Raw genomic sequence first — 23609 nt, 5'->3', positions numbered from 1 at the left:
TCAGTCGGTGCGTCTTGTCCGGCCCCAAACCTCATCGGCATCCCTCTTCCCCTTCGTCTCAGGCACGCTTTTCCCAATAAAGGCCGCACACAGAAGGGCGAAACCTGCAAAGATGAAGTAAGCCCATCCGGCACCACCCAGGGCATCGTTCAAAGCTTGATTGACGATGGGGAACAGGTATGCAACGATGAAGGTCGCAATGTAGTTCGCTCCCAGTGCCCAAGACTGCGTAGCGCCAACAGCTTCAGGACCGACCAGCTCCGAGGCCATGATGAACGGCACGGGCCCAAGACCAATCGCGAAGAAAGCAACAAATAGGAGAACTGCAACTGCCGACATAATCTTCAATCCAAACCTGATAGAGAGGGCGAGGGCTAAGGAGCTCGAGCCTTGGCCGATGACGGAGATCAAAAGACAAGTCTTGCGGCCGAGCCGGTCCGGGAGCGGAGACGCGGCCATGGTCGTACCCAGGTTGATAACCGAGATCATGATGGTCAGGAGCGCCGAGCTCACCGGGAGGAGGTCGTTAAGAAGCGAAACAGAGTACATGATGATGGAGTTGATGCCGCACAGCTGTTGGGCGAACATGATACCCACCACGGCAATAATCGCCGGCCGATACAACGGGTCACGTACGACTTGCACAAAGCCCAGGTGCGCCTTCGGTGACCGTGAACCGGGGGATGACGGCGACAGTAGCCCGGCGCCAGCCTCGACCGACTCCGCCTCCTCCGCGGCCAGCAACCGCTCTCGTTCATCAGGCGGTTTTCCGTCACCCGCCCCCCAGGCCTCCACTTCCTCGTCGATATTGTTGTTCTTGCCCCGAATTCGCTGCAGCGTGCGGCGGGCACGGCCAACGTCACCCTTCACATTCGCCGTCCAGGACGGGCTTTCGGGAACAATCAACAGGCCGAGGGCTTGCGCAACCGCAACGATAACACCGGTGCCGAAGATCCACCGCCAGGCACTGTCGTGACTCATGAAGTAGCCCAAGGTCTGGGTAAACAGGATACCGACGTTGATGCTGATCTGGGTGAAGGCGCCGAAAAAGCCACGCTTCGTAGGCGGAGCCACCTCACTGATGTACAGCGGCACGATAACCGTGCTAGCGCCGGCACCGATTCCTGTGAGGAAACGGGCGATTATCATGACGGGAACCGACGCGGCGAATGTCTCGATGGTCGATCCGAGGAGGTAGAACACGGCCGTCGCCTGCATCGAGAGCCAGCGGCCACGGCGCGATGTAAATGGGCCAGCAGCCAGCGCCCCGACAAGGCCACCGACTGTGAATACGGCCGAGATGGCGGCGAAGGACGCCGCGGTCATGGGGATACAGTCGGCAGGTGCGGTTGAGCTCGTGCTAGAGCTGGAAACGAGTGACATCAGATTCTCTCTGAGCGACACCGTGACGGACTTCGTTTGGCAAGTGATGACATCTTGGGGTGCGTTTAGTTCGGCCTGCCGACATAGGAAGGCACAACGTTAGCGAAACCGGCCAAATTCCAGCTAGAGAATGGAGGTTCCGGGTTGGTGTCTGTCTCTCACCAAGTGGTAGCCAAACTGGAGCGGGCCGAGGGTGGCGACCGCCACGAGCAGCACCATGTACGGCGTGACATCCCCAAGCGCCGAAGCCATTGCAAACAAAGCTTTAATTATTCTGCTAAATAAGTCGCTAATTGACACGCATGGTGGAATTTGGGTTGATGGCGGGAGCTTCGCATTAATCGAGATGTAAAGGAAAGCAGCTTGTTGCGGCGGTCGGAAGGTGCCCAGACCGGATTGGCGGGGAGCTGAGCTCCAGGCGGCAATCGCGGGCCTGGAACGTTGTTGGTTGGTTTCCAAGCTGGGTGTGGGTGGGCTTGGCTTTGGCGCCACGAGAGAGGAAGTCCATTACCTATCTATTTTATCATGATGCATCTAAGCGTTCGCCTTCTCGCGGTCGCTTAACATCCACATCACCCTAGAAAGTATCTTGCTTGTAACCCCCGGCAAGTGCCTTTTTGACCGCCGCTGCAAGGGAGTCGAGTTCCTCGAGGTGAGACGCAACGACGTCGTTATCATTCTGGGCATACAAGGTGCCTCCCTCAGCCCAGATCCGCCGCAGCGTGACAAGCGTCGCTCGGGGATTTCCCTCCTCCCATAACTTGGCTTCGGCCTTTCTGATCTCGTCGAGTGGTGTCAGGGTGGCCCCCCATTTGCCGCCGGTTTGTTGTTCATACTCGGCCAGGACATCGGTGGGTGTGACGACGAAACTCTGCACTTTGAGTGCCTTGCCGATAGACGCATCGGGCGATTTCAGGGTGGCGGCCACGAACTTGCCAACACTACCAGTTCAGTGAGCTTGCATGTTGTCACCATGCGTCCAGGACGACTTACTCCGGCATTGTGCAAAACCCGACCTTTCCGTTGCCATCCTCGATCAAGTGCGCATGCTTCTTCCCAGGGACAAACCCGCCGGCGAATTCAAGACCAGGGGCGGCGTCCACCCACATATCGAAGTAAGGACCAGTCACCACGTACGTGACCTTGACCCGCTTCAGGTTCTCGCGGATATACTTGCGCACTTGCAGCTTGAGCTGATGAGTGGGCTCGTTTGGGCTCTTCTCGTTGTGCTCGATGTCGGTGCCAAACTCGGATGGGAGGAACCACTGGACAGTCTCCGAGGCCTCGGCCAGCCTGAGGAGGTTGATCTGGTGCTGGAGGCCGCCTCTGCCTACCGCCGAGATGACAGTGTCAATGCCATTGTACGCGGCTTTGACATCATCCTCGGACGTGAGGTCGCCAACAATGATCTGGAGACCCTCCGACTTCCACTTGTCCAGCTGCTGGGCCTTCTCTTTGGCGCTGTTGGGCGATGTGAAGAGGGACAGCTGTTGGAAGGCGGATTTGTTGCGGAGGAGGGCTGTCGTAATGTAGCGCCCGATGGTTCCCGTGCCACCAAAAATGAGGATCTTGGATGCTGTGAAAGAGGACATTGTTGCTCAACTCCAGATTGTGTCAACCTTTCGGGTACGAATTGTGGTGTTGATTTCCGGCAGGCACTTTACCAACCTGGAAGTTGACACGGTTTCGATCACTACTATTAGGAGACGACAATGGATGGTGCCTTAGTAGATCTACCCAGGTTTTGTTTCCAGGCGTTAAAAATGTTTGAGGGAGCTGCGATGGTCAAATACCACAAAGCTGCCTCGATTTCCAACTTCCGCAACTCATCGCGCAATGCTGCCCCTCACTCATCAAGACCCCGCCTTGTTTGCAGCTCAAGGGCGCGCATATCACCGGCTTCCATCCATCCCGGGCAAGGGCGCGATCCACTCGGCTGATTATTTTCTTCGTGCACTCCAAATTGTATTCCCCATGGGTATGGCTTCATACCCCCCGCGTGCTTACGTTGTTACGGTACCTGCTCTGGATTTCCTCGAAGAACACTTTCCCCAGGGAACTGTAAACAAGGTCACGAGCAAGGAGTGTCGTTACGACGACCGCCTTCCCCAGTCAGCGTGGGGATTCCTTCAGCAGCACAACAGGCCATTCCCAAAAGGACGCTTAACCGGCGAAACCGGAGATAATGAGTTAACTCATGATAATGTTCTGCGACAACACGAAGGTCGTCATCTCGAGTGTCAAGTTTGCGAGGCAGGCTTGTATGTGGTACCTCCCGTCTGTACCTGACGGTCCTGGTGAAGAGTGGAGAACAACCCCACTGCTCTTCTCCAGCTACGCACTTCTCATTGGCCAATTTAAAGCTCGTCGCGGCAGGCATCCCAGACAATTTTTTTGCGACCAACACTGGAAGAAATTCGAGAACTGCAAATTGACCACCCCACGATTCCCCCATTCCAGGCAACAATCCGCCGCCCATCATGTCTGAAACTGCTGGTGGAAGTTCGCAAGATGCAATAGTCACCAGCGGTCATAAGCTCGACAAGAAGCACAAACGAACAAAGTCTGACCACAAGAAGAAGCGGGCGCGAGACGAAGACGATGCTGCGGTAGTCGAAGAAACCCCGAGGGAGTCGAAAAAGAGCAGGAGTGCAGATGCCGAGGACCGATCAGCGCAACCCGAACGCGCCGAAGCTTCTGTCGATGAGCTATCCAAGAAGAAGAAGAAGAAGAAGCAGAGCAACCATGAGGAGGGCGCGGAGGGGCGAGATGGGGTAATAGGGGCGGACGAGCCGAGAAAGGAGCGCAAGAAGTCAAAGAAGCGCGCAAAGGATGTTGACCAGCCTGAGCCGGAGCCGATGGATGTCGACCTTCCCGACGCGGCCCCGGGGGAGGCGCCTGCCGGCGGAGACAGGAAACGCAAGGAGAAGAAGTCCAAGAAACAAGCGCTCAACGGAGCGGACGAGACGATGGACGAGTCGCCCGAAGCCGGTGCCGGGAGCCAAGAAAAAAAGAAGCGGAAGAGCAAAGCCATCTCGGAAGACATGCAGGCCACGCAAGACTCGACCGCCGGAGTGTCGTCGGACTCTGATTTCCCCTTTTTCACCCAGACCATCTCGCTCTACGTCCCGTTCTTCCCCGTCGGTTTCGACAAGCCTCTCACCAACGTCGCCGCGCAACATCTCGACCCGCTCTTGAACCACTACTCTCCCCTCCTCCGCGGCGTCCTCCTTAGCTACTCGAACCTCAACCTCTCAGATAGGCCGGCCAAGGCCAGCGTCACACACCCACCAACAGACGAAACGCCTGCACTTCTGCACTCGATCGACGAGTACGCCGTCGGTTTCGGCTGGTTAACATTTGACGCCCAACTGTTCGTCCCTTCTCGGGGCAAATGGATGGAGGGCGTGGTACAACTCCAGAGCGAAGGGCACATTGGCGTGGTCTGTTGGAGTAAATTCAACGCTAGCATCGAGGCGAAACGTTTGCCGAAGAGCTGGAAATGGGTGGATTTGGCCAAGGGCGGCGCACGGCCGAACGCTTTCCCGCTATCCGACGAGAATGAGGGCGAGCAGGGGGTTCAAGAAGCCGAAGATGTTCTCGACGGCGAGGAGCTGCAAGTCGTGGAGCAGATCCACACCACGGGCTACTGGGTCAACGGGGAAGGCAAAAAAGTGAGCGGCAAACTGCGGTTCCGCATCAAAAACTTTGACGTCGGCCTGGCGGGCGACTACGGTTACCTCAGCATTGAGGGCACTTGCCTCGACGACGACGACGAGCGGGCTCTCGCGGGTCAGGAACGCAACATGGAGAAGGCGCGGCGCGCGAAGCAGAACCCCGGCGGCCTCCTGCGGCCCTTGTCGAGGCGGGTCCCCGAGTTCAGCATGACCAAGTTTGGGCGGGAGGACCAGGAAGAGGACGACGGGCAACGGGCTGTCCTGTACAAGGGTAGCCGGCCTGGCACGCCCGATGACTAGGTGTGGTCTGGCCTGACACGCCAATTTTCCTCCCCGCCTTCTTCCGCACGCAGCTTGGCGCGGAGCCCCGGGTTTTGTTGATTTGCTTGAGGCGTCTAAATGGGTTGGAGTTTGGGCGGCGCATGGTCAGGAGCCAGTAGGACGACAGGTGTAGGAGATCCCGCGACTCACACGTCGATACGGAACCAAGACGGTTGTCCTAGGGAAAGGGCTGGATAACTGGGCGACCTCCTGCTCGAGTTGAAAATAATGTGGCTGTTTTCACTGTCGTTCATGCTTCCAATTGTGTTGTGGGAGACGATAATTTGCCAATCAACAGGAACTGAATGACAGGCGCTGTAGGGCGGTTGCAAACAGCCATGCAGCGCTGTCCACGAACCCGTCTCCCCCAGAGTAAACCCTCCGATGATTTCTCGCGGCGGCACTGCCTGCTTGAACGCGGCCCATCATCGCGGCCTCCCTCGCCCAACTTCAATCACGCCATCCCATCGTATGCAGCCTGGCTATCACACGCTGGTTCCCGGGGTGCCGACCTGCAAACCTCGGTCTTCCATTTTCCGCATGTGTTTTTCCCGCGGCCGAGTACCAGCATCACCTCCAGGTCCGACAAATACAAACGGGCCTCAAAGTCTCGAAAGTGCTGGCAATCACACAACTGCTGCTAGTGTAGAGTGGTCGTGGCCAAAAGGCCGACCACCCGGCCCGGGTCAACTACGAACATCGCGAGCTGATTGCTTGGTCATCTGAGCCATCACCATAACGATCACGGGTCCGTAATGCGAGTAGGTTATGCAAATGCTCTGCTAAACTTCTGCGGTGGCGTGAATGTTGCCTTCACTCCAACCTAACCCGCGTTGCCTTGAGTTCATGCTTTCGCCGCCTGGTCGAGAATGGGGCCGGCGCCTGGTCTGTCGGCCGGCTCAACCCCGTCATCCCCGGGCCCGCCACCGGCCGACCACCAGCCCAGACCGTGATACGACCAAGCAGTTAGTGACGCTTGGTTCCGAGCGGTTGAGTATGACTTCGGCGTGACATGGCAGGTCATGCAGATAAATACGACTGTCCTCCAACGGTTTACCTCCCCTTTCTCTCTTCACCCTGCAGCAACAGCCTGTTACTCGGCTTTCGCTAGACAATTTACACACACGAACTGCTCTGTCTTCCTCCCCACACCAGCATCAACAACCTCTCCACAAACTCGTCTTCAAACTTCAAACACTACACAAAGACATGGAGGCTGTCCGCGCAATGCTGGAGTGCATGGCCCGCCGACGGGGGAGACAGGAAGGGTACACGGAGCTCATCTACGACGACAAGACGGCGGAGCTGTACTCGGACAACGAGCCGTACCAGCAGCACGACGCCATGAGCTACTACAACGGTGACACCAGCCCGGACCCCATCACAGACTACGAGTACGACGAGAAGGCCGGCTACCGGGACGCGTACCGGGACACCGACCGCGACACGCGCCGGGTCGAGGACGTGGCGCGCGAGGTGGCGGCGCTGCTGTGGCGGGCCGGGTGGAACGACGACGCGCTCCAGAGCGACATCTCGGACGTGGTCGGGGACCGGCGCTGGAACCGCAAGATGGTGGAGGCGTGCCTGGACGACGTCATCGAGTACGTCGAGCAGGGCCGGTTCGAGATGGGCGACGCCATGTGCGCGGCGCTCGACCGGGCCACCGACGTCGCCGACGACGAGTTCGCCTTCCCCCGGCGCCACCCGCAGTCGCTCGACGGCTTCATCGCCATCGTCTCGGTCGGCGTGCTCGCCGAGCTCCAGGGCGCGTGGGTGCTCGAGCTGCTCGGGTTCGGCGAGGTGCGCGGGAAGGAGGAGCCCAACGGGACCGGGGAGGTCGCCATGCTCACGTCGGACAAGATTGTCTACTCGTCCAAGCCTCGGTCGAACTCGTTTGCCGCTTGGTGGATGAGAGAGTATGACGCGTACATCCCGACTGACTCGGTCTACACGTTTCTGAACAGGATGGAGATGGTGGAGTTTGAGGAATGAACCAGGGGTCAAGGCCCTCAACAACAACTTTCTTCTTCAGCTCGTTCCATGGTACATTTGGGAGTTAGGGTGGAGTTCGGGAGTCAAGGTAAACAGCAGAGCCGCCACAGGCAACCAGATTGTCCCGCATGCTTGGGCGGAGGGCCTGCTGAGTGATGAGGTGACGATCGGATATTGGCGTTGGGAGGACAGTGAGGGATGGATGGGTGTACGATAAGCGCAGGAATGATGGTCAATGACAGTAAACGGAGCAACAGATCGAAGTCACCAAGTAAATCCTTGACGTGATCATTTGCCTCTTGAGCTTTGTACAGCATGTTGTGTTACCATTCCGGGGAGGATTAGCTCCGGGCTACCGGGGAGCCGGGTACTCGCGGCGCTGGATGGCAATGTGGCTCCGTTCTGGGAGTGGATGGACTCGTTTGTTTCTCTGGATTCTCGATGACAACCTTGATGTTTGACTGTTTGACCGTTTGAGCGTCATGATCCGCCCGATGCCAAGCAGTGTGCTGGCGGGGAGAAATCTCGATCCCCGATCTCTGATACGTACCTCTGCCGTTCAGCGTCATGGGCACGTCCAACCCCTGAATTCATGGCAAGCACGGGTTGGTTGCATTGGCCGAGACATTCCACTCGGCCCTCTTCCGAAGAGAACAATGTTGTTCCGAAACGCTCAGCGTCCACCGAAAAGTTCTCGTGGGAAAAGGGAATTTAGCGGATGCAATCGGAATTGGCCAGACATGGTCATCAGATCAGTCCACCACTTCCACCAACACCCATTTCAGGAGGAGGGGCGCACCATGTCGTACGTGTCAGGCTTGAATTGCTGAGCTCCACCGGCTTTAATGGTCTGGCCCAGCCTTTGCCTTGGCGAGTGGCCCGCACCGTTGTATTCTTCGCTCTTGTGCGTCTCGACCGGGCGTCGATTGGAGGCGCCGTCTGCATCTCACCATCGTCTGCACTCCCCAATAAGTTAGTACCAATGCGGTTGCAAGGGAAGCTTGCCATGAGAATTCCAGGGAACAATCCCGGTCCCTATCGAAATAACGGGAGGGGCAAGGACCCACCACGAATTACCGGCGGCAATGGCCTGTCTTTGTCGCTTCAGAGGTACCTCCGTCTCATCAGCCCCCTTCCAGCTGAAATGAGGATACCCAAGGCCAATATTGTGTCAAAGCTGGGGGTGAACTACTGCTTGCTTGATATGGACAGCTTCGTGCCCAAGCCGCCCTCAAACTCAGTTGACTCCCTCGTGAACTATCCTCGGCAGGACGGAAAACAAAGGACGGGATTCCAATGTCGACTCGGTCTCCGAAGTAGTGTACCTACAGCGATCAACAACCAAACAGCGGCTCGGGGTCAGTTCCCGGCTGCCGTCCCCACCATTCCGGCTTCTTTGCCTACGAGAACTGCCAAAGGGAGTTCAAGTGACGACAATCTGACGATCACGAACCTTTCGGAGCGCCATTGACCGCAGAATAAAGAGCCGCAACGTTTAGTCGAGACGCTGGCCCAATTATTCAGAAACAAACTTCCCCACCGCCCTTCGACTCGGCCTTCGACTCTCTGTCCGAAGTATCCCTCGTCTGATATCCTTATCTTTCGACACTTCCGCCCCTCGACGCTGACGGGCACGGATTTGGGGCAATACATGAGCAAACACTGCTCGACGCCCAAGAACGCACCCCTGTGTTGCCAACTTCAACTTTCCACCTCTTTTTGGCCCATTCTCACGCAATCTCCCGAACCCAGACCCGGACAGCCGCATCAGGTCCCGTCCATCTCGCCTTCTCACCTGCCCAGTGCATCCAGTCCCGGCGAAGGTTACCGTTTGCGAGCAACGATAGCTATCATCATCACCACCCCGAACCCCCGCTTTCCAATGATTCGACTGTCCGCCCTGTTGAGCCCGAAACAACACACACTTGGAAGCCTCTACCACAGTCTACGACCAGGAACATGAACCTGCGCACCATGAACGTGGCCAACCAACTCTCAATGGACACACTCCTCGAACCACCCACGGGGTCGGTGCGTCCCTACCCGCACCCGCACCCGCACCACTGCACCGACCTCGCGCTGCAGAAGTACCTCCTCCTGCACGAGCAGCACGAATCACTGCGCCAGCACCTCGACGAGCTGCGGCCGCCGACCCGCCAGAACTCGCTCTACACGCCCGTGTCGCCGAGCCCGGCGAGCTCCCCGACGCGCCGCTCCCTCTCGCCCGACACGGCGCGGCGCCAGCCGCCCCAACACAGCTTCTCGCTGCCCACGCGCAAGGGCTCCTACCCCAGCAGCAGCAGCAGTAGCGGCAGCCAACACCACGACCACCGCCACCATAACCTCGAGGACGGTTCGTCGCCGCTGGCCGAGGTGGCGGTGGAGGAGGCCAAGCTGTGCGGCGTGACCGAGGGCATGAAGCGGGCGCTGACCGAGCTGCTCAACTGCGAGCCGGTGCGCGGCGACATGGCCTTCCGCACGTGGGTCCAGTGCCGGCTCATGGACACGGAGCGGGAGCTGCGGAGCGGCAGGCGGCGCCGGAGCGCCCCCTCGTGCCCGTGATCTAGACCCGGATCCTTCCTCGCCGGTGTCGGGCCGAACCAAAATGGCTCATCGGCCGAAGTGGAGGGCGAGGTCAACCCGGCTTGCGCTTCGCCGGTGGGCACCCTCCTTCCAAGGTTACCTTACCTACGCTTTTGTTTCGTTTTTTTTGTCGGTGGGCCTCCTTCGGGTCGGTTCGGACCCATGGAAGAAGGGAAGAAGACTGGTCCGTCTTCACATTCTCTTTTTCTGTTTTCGCTTCTCCTGGATATCATATTACGGGTCTTTGTAATTAGCCCTTGGAACTTGTGGCATTTGGTTTGGAGTTTTGGAGGTTTCTGTCATGTCTGCATTTCGCTTTTTCAGGGAAGAAGCTCGCGGTCTCGCGACAGACTTTGGGTTTAACATTCAAGGGGTGTTTGGGCTGGCAAGCACAGCCAGAACATGAAAATTAAGGTGTGGGTCGGGCTATGATTTCGATCAACGAAGAATCCAAAATCCAATGGGTCCGAGTTGAGTTTTGAGAGCCCAAAACGCGCATGTGTGCAATTCATCAATGGAACTCGAGGCGGCAGACTGGGCAGCTGTTCACAGTTGGCCCGGCTCGGCACCTCGGAGCGTAACCCTAACCCGGCAGCCCGCAATTCTGTTCTCGAGTTCCCGTGCAGGGCTGGGTTTTCGCGGCAGGCAAGAGAACTTCCGTGAGCTGTTGTGGGTCTCTTTGCATGCGATGTGATGCGCGTGGTCTCTCCCACTCACCCCGACGCCGCGATCCTGCTATCTTCGGCAGTTCCTCCGCGAAGCCATATTATGCAACAGATTTGATATCCAGCGCGGTCCTCAACATGTCGGTCCTCCTTGAAACCAGCGCGGGCGACGTCGTGATCGACCTGCTAGTCGACTACGCGCCCAAGATGTGTGAAAAGTAAGACCGATCCAGCTTCATTCCAATGTACGAACCGCGCCCTGGAGCTATTCCGCTGACGAATTCCTCGGAACAGCTTCCTTAAGCTTTGCAAAGTCAAATACTACAACTTCTCTCCGATCCACTCCGTTCAGAAGTCTTTCTCCTTCCAGACTGGAGACCCTCTCGGTCCAATGGCTGCCCAGTCCGACGGTGGCACATCGATATGGGGCCTGCTCTCCGACAATGCGGTCGACCGGACCTTCACTGCCCTTTTCCACCCGAAGCTGAAACATCTCGAGCGAGGCACCGTCAGCATGGCGACAGCGCCCCACCCATCCGACCCAGATCAACGCCTGGCCGGTTCCCAATTCATCGTGACACTGGGGGACAACACAGATTATCTGAACGGCAAGGCCGCCATATTTGGGAAAGTGGTGGAGGGTTTCGACGTCTTGGAGAAGATAAACGACGCCATCATCGACGAACGCGGGCATCCCCTGGTCGACATACGCATCAAGCACACCGTAGTTCTCGATGACCCCTACCCTGACCCTCCCGGGTTACGGGAACCCTCCAGCTCGCCGGCTCCAACGAAAGCACAACTTGCGACGGTGCGCATCGCCGAGGACGAGGAACTACTGGACGAGGAGGCCAATGAGGAAGCAGCTGCCGAAGCCGAGAAGAGGAGGAAAGAACGCGAAGCCGCCGCCCAGGCACTGACACTCGAAATGATGGGCGACCTGCCTTTCGCTGAGGTCAAACCCCCGGAAAACGTCCTCTTCGTTTGCAAACTGAACCCGGTCACGACGGACGACGACCTGGAGCTGATTTTTAGTCGCTTCGGCAAGATCCTAAGCTGCGAAGTGATTCGGGACCAGAAAACGGGAGATAGCTTACAGTATGCATTTATTGAGTTTGAGGATCAGAAGAGCTGCGAGGATGCGTATTCCAAGATGGACTCCGTCCTGATTGACGACCGCCGAATCCACGTCGACTTCAGCCAGAGCGTGAGTCGCCTGAGCGAGGTCTGGCGCAACGACACAAACACAAAGCGGAAGAGCGCCGCGCGAAGAGGCGGTGGCGGCTGGGGTGGCGTCAAGGAATTGGAAAAACGCCGGCAATACCGGAACCAGGACGTCGAGCCCGAAGACGACAGGGGCTACCGAATGGTCCACGGGATGGAGGACATTCGCGGCCGTCATGGGAGGGATGAAGATATCCCTAGAGGCGGGCCGAGCAAGGAGGCTACTGATCGAGGTGAGGGAGCCAACCGGCGGGCGGAGCGTTCCCCAGAACGGTACGGCGATGAGTATAGGCCTGGACCTGTTGACAGGAAACGTGATACGGAACGGCGCAGCCGCAGCCCCAGGAGAGATCGCTACAGGGATCACGGCCATGACCGACCGGCGCCTGCTGGGCGACGCAGGGACGATAGGGAATGGTCCCGCCGAGATCGACGAGACCCCGATCGTGATCGAGGCAGCGGGAAGGACAGGGACAGGTACCGAGGGCGTGATGATTACGGGGGCAGATGAGCGACTGGCTGCTGTCCCCTGCCCGCATTATGCAGCGGAATATCGTGCGTCTTCTCATCAGGGTCTGGGTCGTGCAAACAACCCCTGTTGGCCATCAGTATGACCTGATGTGACCCGTACCTTCTTGGTTAGTTTCCCTCGTCATCCCGGGTCCCCATTTGATCTGACCAAGGAAGACGTGTCAACTTTTTGTTACAGCTTCGTTGCGTGGCTTGTATGTGGGTGAGGATGACTCCTTTGACGCGAGGCCCGTGTCATTCGCAGCTGTCTCAATGGCGAGCCCCGTTTGCGACCCCTTCCCCACGAGGCGCCAGTCATGTCCGCAGGACGGCCAGCAAGGCCACGACGGCGGAGCTCATGGCGGCGGAAACAGAGCTCTTCCCGTGGACGGCATCTTCCGGGACACCTACGCCCGAATGCAGTCGCCTCTGACAAACGCAATACCTTGCCATGTTTGGCTATGCGTATCAACACGGTATACGAGGCTAATTTATCTACGTGGCGGGCTGGAGCCGTGAGTGGGCAAGGCATTTCGCTTTTTGGCCCCCGAGCCGGGCCATCGCAGCCAGACAGCGACCCCCAAGACCACAACCAGACAACGACCCCCACGTTGTATCACCGAGCAAGCGAGATTCCGATACCTCATATTTCTCATACCACATGGGACACGTGTTTCAAACGGATTCTTACACGGCCATAGCCTATGGCACTCGGGTTCGGGCCGCATCGTCCTGTCATGGTGGCTGTCAACTTGACCCGACCGGAATCTTTGTGCCAGCACCCGATCGGCGTCCATCCGTAGGCCCAGGGGCCGGAGGTTCACCTCCGGTGCCTCCTCGTCAAGCAACTTGTCGCGTCGTCTACAGCCGTGCTCCCTCAATCTCGCGAGCATGAGCTTTCAAACGCCCGGATTCATACATGCTTGGCAATCTAGCCTAGACAGGGGTTTCGGCGTTTGACTTCACCCCATGGCCAAAGCCAACGGCCTCAGCATCAGCATCCCCGCCACCCCCCGTTGTCTCCGGTTGTCTTCCATCTAGCGACGGGTTCTGCTCCAAGGGCGTGTCGGGGTGGCTGGCTGACGGGATGCTGGCGAGATCCACGGCGGGCCGTCTGCTTGCGCCCACACGAAAGTGGTAGTGGCGGTCCCCGGACCACAAGATGTGCCGCAGTACGCTACCGTCGGTTGCCGCCGCCACCGTGCGGTGTCTGTACCTACCTGTACTCTCAGGTACCCTCTCACTTCGCATATCACACTCTTTGTCTAACCCCCGCCAAGGCCCCATCTGTGTCTCAAACGCCGCGACGTATGCGTTCACCATCATGGGGTTAGCCTGAGTTAGCTGATCCGGAAACCGGAAACCCGACGTAAACGAGTCAAGCACCCAAGTGGCCTGTTTTTTGTCCAATTCGATTGTTGGCCATTGGTAACCGGCCATCTCCTATTGATAGGTCTGCCACGCACTGTAGCCTGCCTGTCTACGGTCTCGGCCCGGCGCCGCGGGGGGCTCTGCAAGATGTGGCCCAATCCCGATCCCGGCCCTTGCGCATGTACCACGAGGCTGGCTCCTCAAACACGTCCTTTCCCACCCAGTTTCGCTAAGAGAGAAGCCGTGCGTAAAGAGCCCGCTCACCTGCCTCTCGCGGAGGCTTGTGTCACCACGTTACCCAGCTGATGGATCTGGCCCGCGGTCTTTGGGCCCCATCCTGGCTCTCGCTGTTCATTGTGCGGAAATTTCGGGGTTTGCAGCAGTTTGAGGAAACACGCCGTATGTTCCAGGACCGGCGCTCGCTATATCGGACAGATCTGCAAACCCAGACCCGGCTCGTTCTTCGAAATCCGTCGGGTAAACATTGGGGTTGTTGCTGTTAGAGGACGCGATAGCTAGGGGCACAACGACTAACATGTGGGCAACGATAAACCATTGTCCGCCTCCCCTGAGCACAACGTGAGCACGGCAGCAGTTTGATTGGGCTAGAACCAATTCTTGTCTCCCCTCTTTCCGCAATAGAGACATTTCGGCGTCCCGTCGGGGGGCTGCAGCCTCAGTGGCAACCGAGACTTGACAGCATGCTCGTCATGGATTAGTTCTGCGACTATCCGATCACGGGGTTGTCTCCAAATCTTCCGCGTCTTCACAGCAGTGTACTTTCTTGGTACGGTGTCTCGGCTCGCCCTGAGCCTTTCGCTTCCGCTGCCATGTGCGCTTGTTGCCGTCACCGCCTGTCCGTCATCAAGGAGGCTCTGGCGGAGGGCCCCGGTTTTGATCTGCGCCCAAGAGGCCAGCCAGTCGGTAGTTCGCCACACAACGTCCAGACGAGCAGGCCGGCAGAGAGGCCTGTGCCACATCGGCTCCGACGCACCCAGGCTCAAAGATTGTCGCCGGTTGACGCCGAAATATGGCGGCCCCGAAGAAACTGCAGTCTTGCCCTGCCGGCCACCACTGCCGCCATGATTGGCACGAATCAACGGGCGGCAATCTTGAAAATTGCGTCTCTTTTAAGTTTAGCTCTTGCCCTGCCAAGGACAAGACATGTTTCCTCCTCGACCGCACGAGGGGGGTAAAATCACGCAGGTTAGTGTGACTTATGAAGACCCCATGGCCGACGCCCTCGGCGCGCTTTGCCCTTGTTCTTCACGGGACCGAGAGGGCACCAGCAATTTTTCGGGCAGAGCCTGGCACCGGTCCGATATCAGGATCGGAAGGTCACCGTAGCACGGCAATAAAAACTTGTGTCACTCACCAAACACAATATATCCGCAGCGTACGAAAATCTTGACTTTGTGCACGACTTGACCATGAGGATGACCTGCAGCCTGCAAGAGTATGTCGAATGCACCTATCATGCAATAAAAACTCCCCGTTTGCAAACCGGAACGTTCTCCGCGGTCCCAATCTTTGCCAAATCGGATGACATCCCCCACGGGGAAGCGGGAACCAGGGGATGCAGCAAAAGATCGCTCGGATTTCGATTATGGAACGACGGGAGCAGATTTCTCGCATAAGCGGGCAGGGTTCTCGCCAGCCCCCTTCGCTCCTGTGGAGACCACAACGTGCTGGGCTTCTCGCATGGCTTGACGAAGTTGCCGTGCTTGCGAGCTCCCTGCTGCTGGGGCAAGTGGCTGAAACGCAAGGCCCCGATTCGCCCGGGCCCGGAATCTGTTGTCGAGTCTACCATGCACATCCACGGATACACCACAGGCCGGCGCTGTGTCCGATCGATTCCTTCCCCTTGGGACCCAGTGGCGCCTGCGCGCTTGTCTGCTCCCGGCTCGTGTGCTTTTTTCAGGGGCACACTCCGGTCATAAACATGAGAACTCCTGTTGGTCATAAAAGCTTTGCATAAAGTACCAGCGCAAGCAAACTGAAGGTGCCAACATGATATGTGACCAACCACCACCTATGGATGACCGTCGTTGCGTTTGATATATCGGCTGCATCAGTCAGCAAGCCAGGCGAGCGAGGAACTGCGTTCCGTACTGTACCATCCCTACATATACAGTATCAGTGCCCCCATGGACCATGGCCTGTCCCTGTCCTGTAGTGTCTCCCAGCCTCCCCGAGTACAAAGGTACTCCGAATGAAACGGATCACCGAATCATCCCGTCTTTAGCGGTACTTTAGGATAAGCTCTGGTTGACCAGGCTCGCCCGGGTTTCGTCTTCGGCCGCGCGACCTCGAAAACAGTCAGGCCGGGCGCGGGAGCACTCTAATGGCTATCGCCGCATTCCTGCTTGAAATCTACTCACTCTCTTTTGTCTTGGGCGAGCTAGTTCCGTTTCATCCTGCGGGTCTCGCTCACCAACAGCTTTGTGGGCGCATGAGGGTCCGTCCGTGGGACGTTCCTTGTTGCCGCTGTCACACGTTCGCGCGCAATATCTCGTGGCACAGGCCATGGTCCGGCTGAACCGATGTGCCCAGATGCGCTGTCCGTTGGCTAAAATGAAGGTCCTACTTGCTACTAAGGTAGACTGTGCATGACTGCGTTACTTTGGTTCTTTTGTGATGGATGCATGATGTGCTAATCTTACCAAGTCAAGAAAGTGATGAAGACGGATCAGCCAGTTGTCTCGCAACTTTACATTTACCAACCACTAGCAATGATGTTTGCTCGAGGCCGGTTTGGTACCCCAACTTCATGTGGTGGCTTCTGCCGCGACCATGCCTCTCAACTCCAAACTGCTATATCACCCTTCTAGCCCACGTTGTTCCTCTAACCGCCGGGTGATGACTTGAGGAGGACCCAGTGAACCCGGTCAGTGGGACTGTAACAAGTCCAGGGAATGGTAACGTAAGGCAAACAATAGTACTAGAAAGCCTGACACTGGTACTGAAGTTATTTTCCCTTCCTACAGGAGAAGCTAGAACCGCGAAGTTGGCTTCGACCTTTTTCGTTCAAACTCGGCACTCATAAGACAAAATATTCACCGTCCAAGCACACACGTTTTCTGTTTATACCAGCAAAGCTTGTGGGGTCAATGATAGCCAGCCACAGTGTTGTTATTTTGCCAGTACCAACACTTGCAGCAACACGCCGGAGGGGCGTGAGGGGCGTGAGGGGGGTGAAGGGGGTATGTCTATATGCAGATACCCGACAAGCCCCTTCTGCAACCGTCATAAGCCTAGACCATGGGGTTAGACGCGCATGAGATAGAGTCCCCACTACGACTCTCCGCTGCACTGGCGTGTAACTACCCCCGTACTTTGGATGGGGTGAAAACGAAGGCCGATCGTGGGCCAACAGAGGTCGTACAGGCATGCACCTGCTGCTATCAGTTTGGACACCAGGAAAAGAAAGTTAAGTTCAAAATGCTGAGGCAAACAGACCACATTTGGCCTGGCCCCACTGGTCAATGCCAACAAGAACGCAGTGATAGTAACACGGCCCCTTATATCACCAGAACACTTGCATCCCAGCGTGTCTCTTTCTCGTCTCTACTCCTCCGATTGTCAGATTCCGGGTTTCGCTAGCCCTGGCCTTGGGGAATTCATCAAGACACCACCTGAACTCACACGATCCAGCGGGGCCGTCGCTAGTCGCTAGTTACTAGTTTCGATTCTTGTGTTGAGGCTGATTCCTTGGTTCACCTTGCATTTTGTGTTTCGTTTTTACGCTATCCACATCCGGGGACACTGTCAACAGCCTGACACCCACTGAATCAATCAATAATTACAGACGAGACATCCCGAAAGACCCCCCACCGGCACATCGACAACGGGAGGACGCCACTGACCAAGTCTTACCTTTGTTTGTTCACCTCTGTTTCTACGGCTCAGGTATGTCTCATACGTTTTCGTTTTGATGGCGTCAACGAGTGCGCCATCTCGCCCCGACGGCCATGGTACGGCATCTTCTCGGCCGGGTAGTGCAAGACCGGGAGAGGGGCGAGTGTGCGGGGGTACAAGGCGCCGGGGGAGGTGTTGGAGGTGCCAGATCCTGCCTGCTATGTTGTATATGTCGCTCATGTGCTCGATCAGGTCTGCTGGTGTCAGCTCCGAACGCCGGTACACCTTGCAAACACCCTCGACCAGGCCCTCTCACGACCCAATCGAAGTCGTTTGCCTCCAACCTTGGGCTTTCACGAGTTGGGACCACCAATATCATCCGACTTTTGTTCCTCCGCCGGCTCTGCCGCCCCGGTGATTTTACCAGTCCTCTAGTCTGCAGCAGGCGCCGGGTCGCCACCCCTCCGACACCCTCAACTCCGAGTCTCCGATTCTCGTCGCGGCCGATCCAGAGCCAAGAGCAAGGCTCAGATCAAACCGAGCCCGGGGATAGTAGCAGCCGAAAACGGTACACGCATAACGCTCCAGGAACGGAGAGAGAAAAGAGGCAAGGAAGAACTGGGACACGCCCGTCAACAGTTGCGCAATGGTGTCCCAGGCTTGTTACAGCACCCACGGCGGGGGACGATATAGCCGCCAGTACCCGCTGTATTTCTCCTCGCCCACGGAGCGGCGCTTCCCATTGTCCTCGCACGACACGCGGGAAATCAGTATGGTGGATCACTTGGATTCTGAGTCGGCGCCTCAGAGGAAACGCATTGCAGTGGCAGTAAGCCCCACCCCTCTCCTCACCCTCTTGCGTTCCCTCTTCATGTTATTCTACATGTCGACTGTCTTCCTCATTTGCTTTCTCATGCTCGGTCCTATGACCCATCGGGACTGGTCAACGCCCCGGCCCGGATCACTTCAGCTGACCCAGTTGCTTTCTCTCCAGTGCGGCCGCTGCCGAAAACGAAAGATCCGATGCAGTGGTGATCCCGGCCAAGGTCATCCATGCTCCAACTGCAAGAACGCAGGGGTGGAATCTTGTCAGTTTTTACGGGTATGGTCTCTCATTGTGGATTTCCAGTGTGCCTTTCCTCCCAGCAACATGTTGGGTCATGTCCTGGTTGCTAACTTCTAACTCGCCCGCGGCAGGTGTCATCTCGAGAAGCACCCCTGCGACACGAGAACGGGGAATTCGTGTATAGTGTTGGGGATGCTCGGGCTTACGCCAGCCGAACCCCCGTGAGCCATGGGCTCCCATACCCGCACGATTTGCCAACCCTAAACTCGGGCGATACCATGGGCTCGTACCGCGGTCCCGGGTCGGCGTACCCCTACACGCCGGCGAGCAAAGCCTATTATCCTGCCATGCACGCATACGGCGCTCCTTACCCCGATGACTTTGAGTTTGGACTCGGTGTGCCATCTCCGTCGGTCGTGAACGCGGAGTCTGTCGGCATGATGCCTGGCCAATGGAGCTCGGGCGGCCCGCGGGCCAAAGCACCTACGTTCGGCAGCATGTACATGGACTCGGAGGGGGCTTATGGTGGTTACGGCGGCTCGAGCTTGCTACATCGGCCATCACACTCGGTTGCCTCGGACTCTCCCAACTTTTCCTTTTCAGGTGTTGCAGCATCACTGCCGCTGTCTAGCACACCAGGCCCGGACCGGTTGCTCCCCAACCCCACCGGACGTTCCTCTACCTTACCTTATCCGGGCCCCCTCAAGCCGTCGATACCCACTTCCACTCTCGCTGCGAGCACACTCGCCGACGTAGCTACGGCTGCCAGCTACGCGGGCGGTTTCGAGACGAACGGCCTCTCGTTCTCTTCTGCCACCAGCAGCAGCCTCTCGAGTCACCCATCGTCCTCGTCCCGCTCCAACTCGGATAGTTACTCCGGGCAGGAGAGCATCTTCAACGAGCAGGATCGCAGTCTTCAGAGCCAGGGTTCAGCGTTCGACATGGGTGGTTACACGGCGTCCCCTCGGCGTAGCTCTGGGGTCGGTGGCTCGGGGAACAACCAGGCGCAGGCCTACGTCCCCAGCGAGAGCGCCCATGGGGCCGCGGCCCATCATCAGGCCTCTCAGCACCACCTGTCCTCGACCTACGTGAGCGATTCTTCCTCGAGTCCGATTGCGCACCGCCATGGCCAAGCTCTGGCGTCAGGGAGCGGCAGCACTGGTCACGCCACCCACACAGATGACCGGCAGGTTGCTGTGGCCACCCGCCATTGACATTGGCTGGTGCTATGCAGCGTGCCGGGCCCGAAGGTCGGCGGTCCTGTCGCCAGAAGCTCCGAGTTGGCCGACCCCTGAATTGAACGGACGTTACACGATCCCAACCCTGGCCACCCTCCGCCCGCATGCTCGAGTCAACAGGCTGCTGCTGCATGCCATCGGTCGTGGTTTGGCGACATGTCCCTCGCTGCGTTGGGGCCTCAGCTAGCGTTAAGCCACCGCTGATCCCATGCACAGTTGACGTGACACAGCGGGAGAAGAAGCACCTGGCAACACCCAACACGAGTTTTCCAGGCGCAATGGATGTTGGCCTACCCCCGCCGGCGGCAAGAGTTCCCGGACTGCGTGGCGTGGGGGACGCTGCTGTCAAGATATTGCTTGACCAACGGATTTGGCCAACCGCTTTCCTTGTTTTCAATCTTTGCTAACCATAGACGTTCCCTTCTCGTGTGGCCCGGGTCGGCAGGGTTTTACTAGTGTGCATGCATGTTTACGGGATCGAACTATTGCGGCGTTTCCGGTTCCGGGTGCTCTGGGTTTACCTTTTTTTTTTTCTTTTCTTCTCCTTTTACTTAATCTAGCCCCTCAAACGCCGTCCTCCAGCACTCCCGGGCCCCGAGAGTTGACGGAAATTCACCCTGGTGAAAGTTCGAGAGGGTGGGGTGATATGTGGGAACGGCTCTTTGACTGGCACGGCCAGCTCCCACGCCATGCGTTGATCTTTCCCTTGTCATGTGGTGTTTTCATGGTTGGTTGTTGTTGGTTCGCGAGCTGGTCACCTTGACCAAGGGTGGTTTGCCACGAACAGACGGAGTTAGAAAAGTTAGGGGTCGGTTGCATGCTTTAAAACTGTTGCTCGGGTTATGAAGTGTGCCAAGTAGAAAGAAAAGAAAGATGTCATTTGTGATAATACCACATCAGCAGTCCCTCATCCCATCGGCTCACCGAGCCTGACCCCCGTGTCGTTCTACATCATTCAGCCCTGTGTAAGATGGTCCATCGCAACTGGCCTGTGAGCTGCGGAACGAGCAAAGGTCCACCACGTCATGGGTGCATTATTGGACATCAAGATGAAGGTTCACGAACAGAACTGAGATTCGAATCTTGACAGGCTGCGTCTGGGAACGAACCCCCACAAAGGAATAAATGGCTTGGCACTCCATCTGCGCACGACACTCAAAATGCGATAGATCTCAGGCTCCAACTCGCGACCCTTCTCCGCCCTTGATAGACAACCACTCAGCTCAAGGCAGGGTGGGTTTGGCGATGTCTTTGACAAGCACCCAAATTCACTCGCAGGTCTCCCGCTTTTGCTGGCAGAACCTGCAGGTGGATCCGGCCCCTGTCTTCCCGCACCCCGAGTTGCTTCGTGAGGAGGAAGTGCAGGAAACCATCTACAAGCGGGTTTTTAGCCATGAGGTTCCCCTGCGTCCGCCGCCGCGGTACCGGGTCAAAATATTGAAAGAGTTGATGACGAGGGTCGAGTCTTCGATTCAAGATTGGGAACGGCATGTGAGTGCTGACCTGCTGCTGCGGTCGTCCCGGGTCCGTCCTTCGGGAATCGAGTCCCTCCGTTGACAGTGATATCAGGGAATCTCGGACAACCTCACCTCTGCTCTGTCGCATCTGCTTTCACAACCCTTACCGTCCGAGACCGACGCCGCCCAGCAAAGAGATTATGTGACTTATCACCTCTCGCCTCTTCAAGTCTCGCCAGTCGCGCTCGACCCTCCGCACATTACTCTCCTCGAGTCCCGCTCACTCATCTCGGCCTCCGGCACCACCGGTTTGCGCACTTGGGAAGCGGCCCTGCATCTCGGCCAATATCTCTGTGCCGACCCCTCTGCCGTCAAGAGCAGACGAGTTCTCGAGCTGGGGACTGGAACGGGTTACCTCGCGGTGTTGTGCGCCAAGTACCTGGGGTCTGACCATGTTATCGCATCCGACGGATCGGACGAGGTTGTCGACCACTTGACTGATAGCTTCTTTCTCAACGGACTGCAAGGGTCATCTGAGATCACAGCAATGCAGTTGAGCTGGGGACACGCCCTGGTGGGCACTGAAGTGGATGGCGGAGAACTGGATACGGTCCTAGGCGCCGACATCACCTACGATGTGAGCGTGATTCCGGCTCTTGTTGCAACTCTGGAGGATTTGACAAGGCTTTTCCCGGCACTGTCTGTCCTGATCGCCGCGACGGAACGGAACAGAGCGACCTTTGAGGGTTTCTTGGATGTCTGCGGGAAACGCGGTTTTACCGTCACACACGAGTCGTTCCCAGTCCCGCCAAGAAGCGAGCAAAATGGTCCATTTTACAGCGATACGACTCCCATACACATATGCAAACTGAAAAAATGATACCAGCGTCTGGTTAATAGGATACGAGCTTGTGATCATCGTGATGGATGCTGTCAAGGAAAAGTGGACCCAAAGAGGACCGACGGAACGCAGGAAGGAGGGTGGGGCATTTTGACTTCTCTAAGTTGCAGCCTGGGGATTTAGGCTACAATTCGAATTAGGGCTCGCGCACAATTCACCCAACCGGACCGGATTTTTTTGAGCTCCACCCTGGCGCAGCGCCTGCACCCCGACCGACCCTGCAAAAATCACCACCAAAGCGAAAATCCCACTTGGAACCTCTCGGATCTCGAGATCGTGGAAGCATCGCCAACATCGACAGCCATCAAACCGCCAAGATGGCCGACTCCGACTCCCCGGTCACGCTGCGCACGCGCAAGTTCATCCGCAACCCTCTCCTCGGCCGCAAGCAGATGGTCGTGTGAGTTTCCCCCCGTTTCCCGCCCTGCCCGCGCTCCCGAAAACCCCTCCCATCCTTAGCACGACGCGCGACAGGCCGTTGCTGCGATGGACCGACTTGCGAAAATTGAACGCCATCGACCGAATCAATGGGGATTTTATGGTTCACGAAATTGTTGGTTGATGGAAACGGTGCGCTGACGGTTGGCTCTTCTTCACAGTGACATCCTCCACCCCAACCGCGCCAACATCTCGAAGGAGGAGCTGCGCGACAAGCTTGCCGGCATGTACAAGGCCCAGAAGGACCAGGTCAACGTTTTCGGCCTCCGCACCCAGTTCGGTGGCGGCAAGACCACCGGCTTCGCCCTCGTTTACGACTCCCCGGAGGCGATGAAGAAGTTCGAGCCTCACTTCAGGCTGGTTCGCGTCGGCATGGCCACCAAGATCGAGAAGGCGAGCAGGCAACAGCGTACGTTTCACCTCCCCGCATCCTCGGCGCTTCAAAAATCGATGGCCGAGGAACATTCGGCTGGTTGGACCTGGCGATGGCTGACAATTCCTCCCCCCTACAGGCAAGCAGCGCAAGAACCGGCAGAAGACTCTGCGGGGTACGGCCAAGGTCAAGGGCCCCAAGGCGAAGAAGGAGAAATGAGCGACTGGCATTTCCTTTTGGCGTCCTCTGTTATACCGGGTACCTTGGCGGGTGGGACAATGGCTATGGCTTTGTGCATTACCCTGGACTGCTTGTTGCATTCGGCCAATATGATGCCGTGAGCATGCAACTAGAATCCATAATGGAGGCGTGAGGGGCTCAATGATTCTGGCAAGACCAATAGCATTCAATACAGGGCGTCGTCGGTTACCAAGCCAAAGTCCCGTTCAGCCGTGATGGAAGAGGACGGGTCGCGTTCTGGCGCGGTAGTGATGGGGGTTCCTCAAACCACGCACAATATTCGGACACAGAAACCTCGGGCTCTAGCAAGTT

The 23609-nt window shown here is 57.4% G+C and overlaps 8 protein-coding genes across 8 annotated transcripts; 7 read left to right on the top strand and 1 right to left on the bottom strand.

Annotated features, from left to right (window-relative positions):
* On the bottom strand, positions 1-2975 carry B0H64DRAFT_415958 (uncharacterized protein; the record flags this gene model as incomplete). Its single annotated transcript, XM_062805131.1, has 3 exons — positions 1-1458; positions 2006-2324; positions 2377-2975. The coding sequence occupies 3 exons, from the start codon at positions 2973-2975 to the stop codon at positions 1-3; spliced, it is 2376 nt and encodes a 791-aa protein (XP_062660117.1).
* Positions 2976-3761: 786 nt separating this feature from the next.
* Positions 3762-5360, top strand: B0H64DRAFT_430689 (uncharacterized protein; the record flags this gene model as incomplete). Its single annotated transcript, XM_062805942.1, has 1 exon — positions 3762-5360. Exon 1 carries the CDS (start codon positions 3864-3866, stop codon positions 5358-5360), a length of 1497 nt encoding a protein of 498 aa, XP_062660116.1. The 5' UTR covers positions 3762-3863.
* A 1230-nt stretch (positions 5361-6590) lies between these two features.
* B0H64DRAFT_415956 (uncharacterized protein) lies at positions 6591-7373 on the top strand (the record flags this gene model as incomplete). Its single annotated transcript, XM_062805130.1, has 2 exons — positions 6591-7297; positions 7346-7373. 2 exons carry the CDS (start codon positions 6591-6593, stop codon positions 7371-7373), a joined length of 735 nt encoding a protein of 244 aa, XP_062660115.1.
* Positions 7374-9347: 1974 nt separating this feature from the next.
* On the top strand, positions 9348-9935 carry B0H64DRAFT_319637 (uncharacterized protein; the record flags this gene model as incomplete). Its single annotated transcript, XM_062800439.1, has 1 exon — positions 9348-9935. One exon carries the CDS (start codon positions 9348-9350, stop codon positions 9933-9935), a length of 588 nt encoding a protein of 195 aa, XP_062660114.1.
* B0H64DRAFT_105337 (uncharacterized protein) lies at positions 9497-10261 on the top strand. Its single transcript, XM_062797714.1, has 2 exons — positions 9497-9607; positions 9931-10261. Exon 2 carries the CDS (start codon positions 9979-9981, stop codon positions 10204-10206), a length of 228 nt encoding a protein of 75 aa, XP_062660113.1. The 5' UTR covers positions 9497-9607; positions 9931-9978; the 3' UTR covers positions 10207-10261.
* Positions 10262-10759: 498 nt separating this feature from the next.
* B0H64DRAFT_318781 (cyclophilin-like domain-containing protein) lies at positions 10760-12356 on the top strand (the record flags this gene model as incomplete). Its single annotated transcript, XM_062800407.1, has 2 exons — positions 10760-10839; positions 10916-12356. The coding sequence occupies 2 exons, from the start codon at positions 10760-10762 to the stop codon at positions 12354-12356; spliced, it is 1521 nt and encodes a 506-aa protein (XP_062660112.1).
* Positions 12357-18356: 6000 nt separating this feature from the next.
* On the top strand, positions 18357-19956 carry B0H64DRAFT_356047 (uncharacterized protein; the record flags this gene model as incomplete). Its single annotated transcript, XM_062801583.1, has 3 exons — positions 18357-18413; positions 18579-18686; positions 18782-19956. The coding sequence occupies 3 exons, from the start codon at positions 18357-18359 to the stop codon at positions 19862-19864; spliced, it is 1248 nt and encodes a 415-aa protein (XP_062660111.1). The 3' UTR covers positions 19865-19956.
* Positions 19957-21133: 1177 nt separating this feature from the next.
* On the top strand, positions 21134-23276 carry B0H64DRAFT_415952 (S-adenosylmethionine-dependent methyltransferase-like protein; the record flags this gene model as incomplete). The annotated part of the gene is made up of 5 exons (XM_062805129.1): positions 21134-21379; positions 21458-22091; positions 22445-22646; positions 22846-23093; positions 23197-23276. 5 exons carry the CDS (start codon positions 21134-21136, stop codon positions 23274-23276), a joined length of 1410 nt encoding a protein of 469 aa, XP_062660110.1.
* Positions 23277-23609: the final 333 nt, after the last annotated feature.

Source organism: Chaetomium fimeti (genome assembly GCF_033439085.1).
Source record: "Chaetomium fimeti strain CBS 168.71 chromosome Unknown B0H64scaffold_3, whole genome shotgun sequence".
Classification (NCBI taxonomy): domain Eukaryota; kingdom Fungi; phylum Ascomycota; class Sordariomycetes; order Sordariales; family Chaetomiaceae; genus Chaetomium; species Chaetomium fimeti.
The sequence above is the reverse complement of the archived record's forward strand: the minus strand, read 5'-3'. Positions and strand labels throughout refer to the sequence as shown.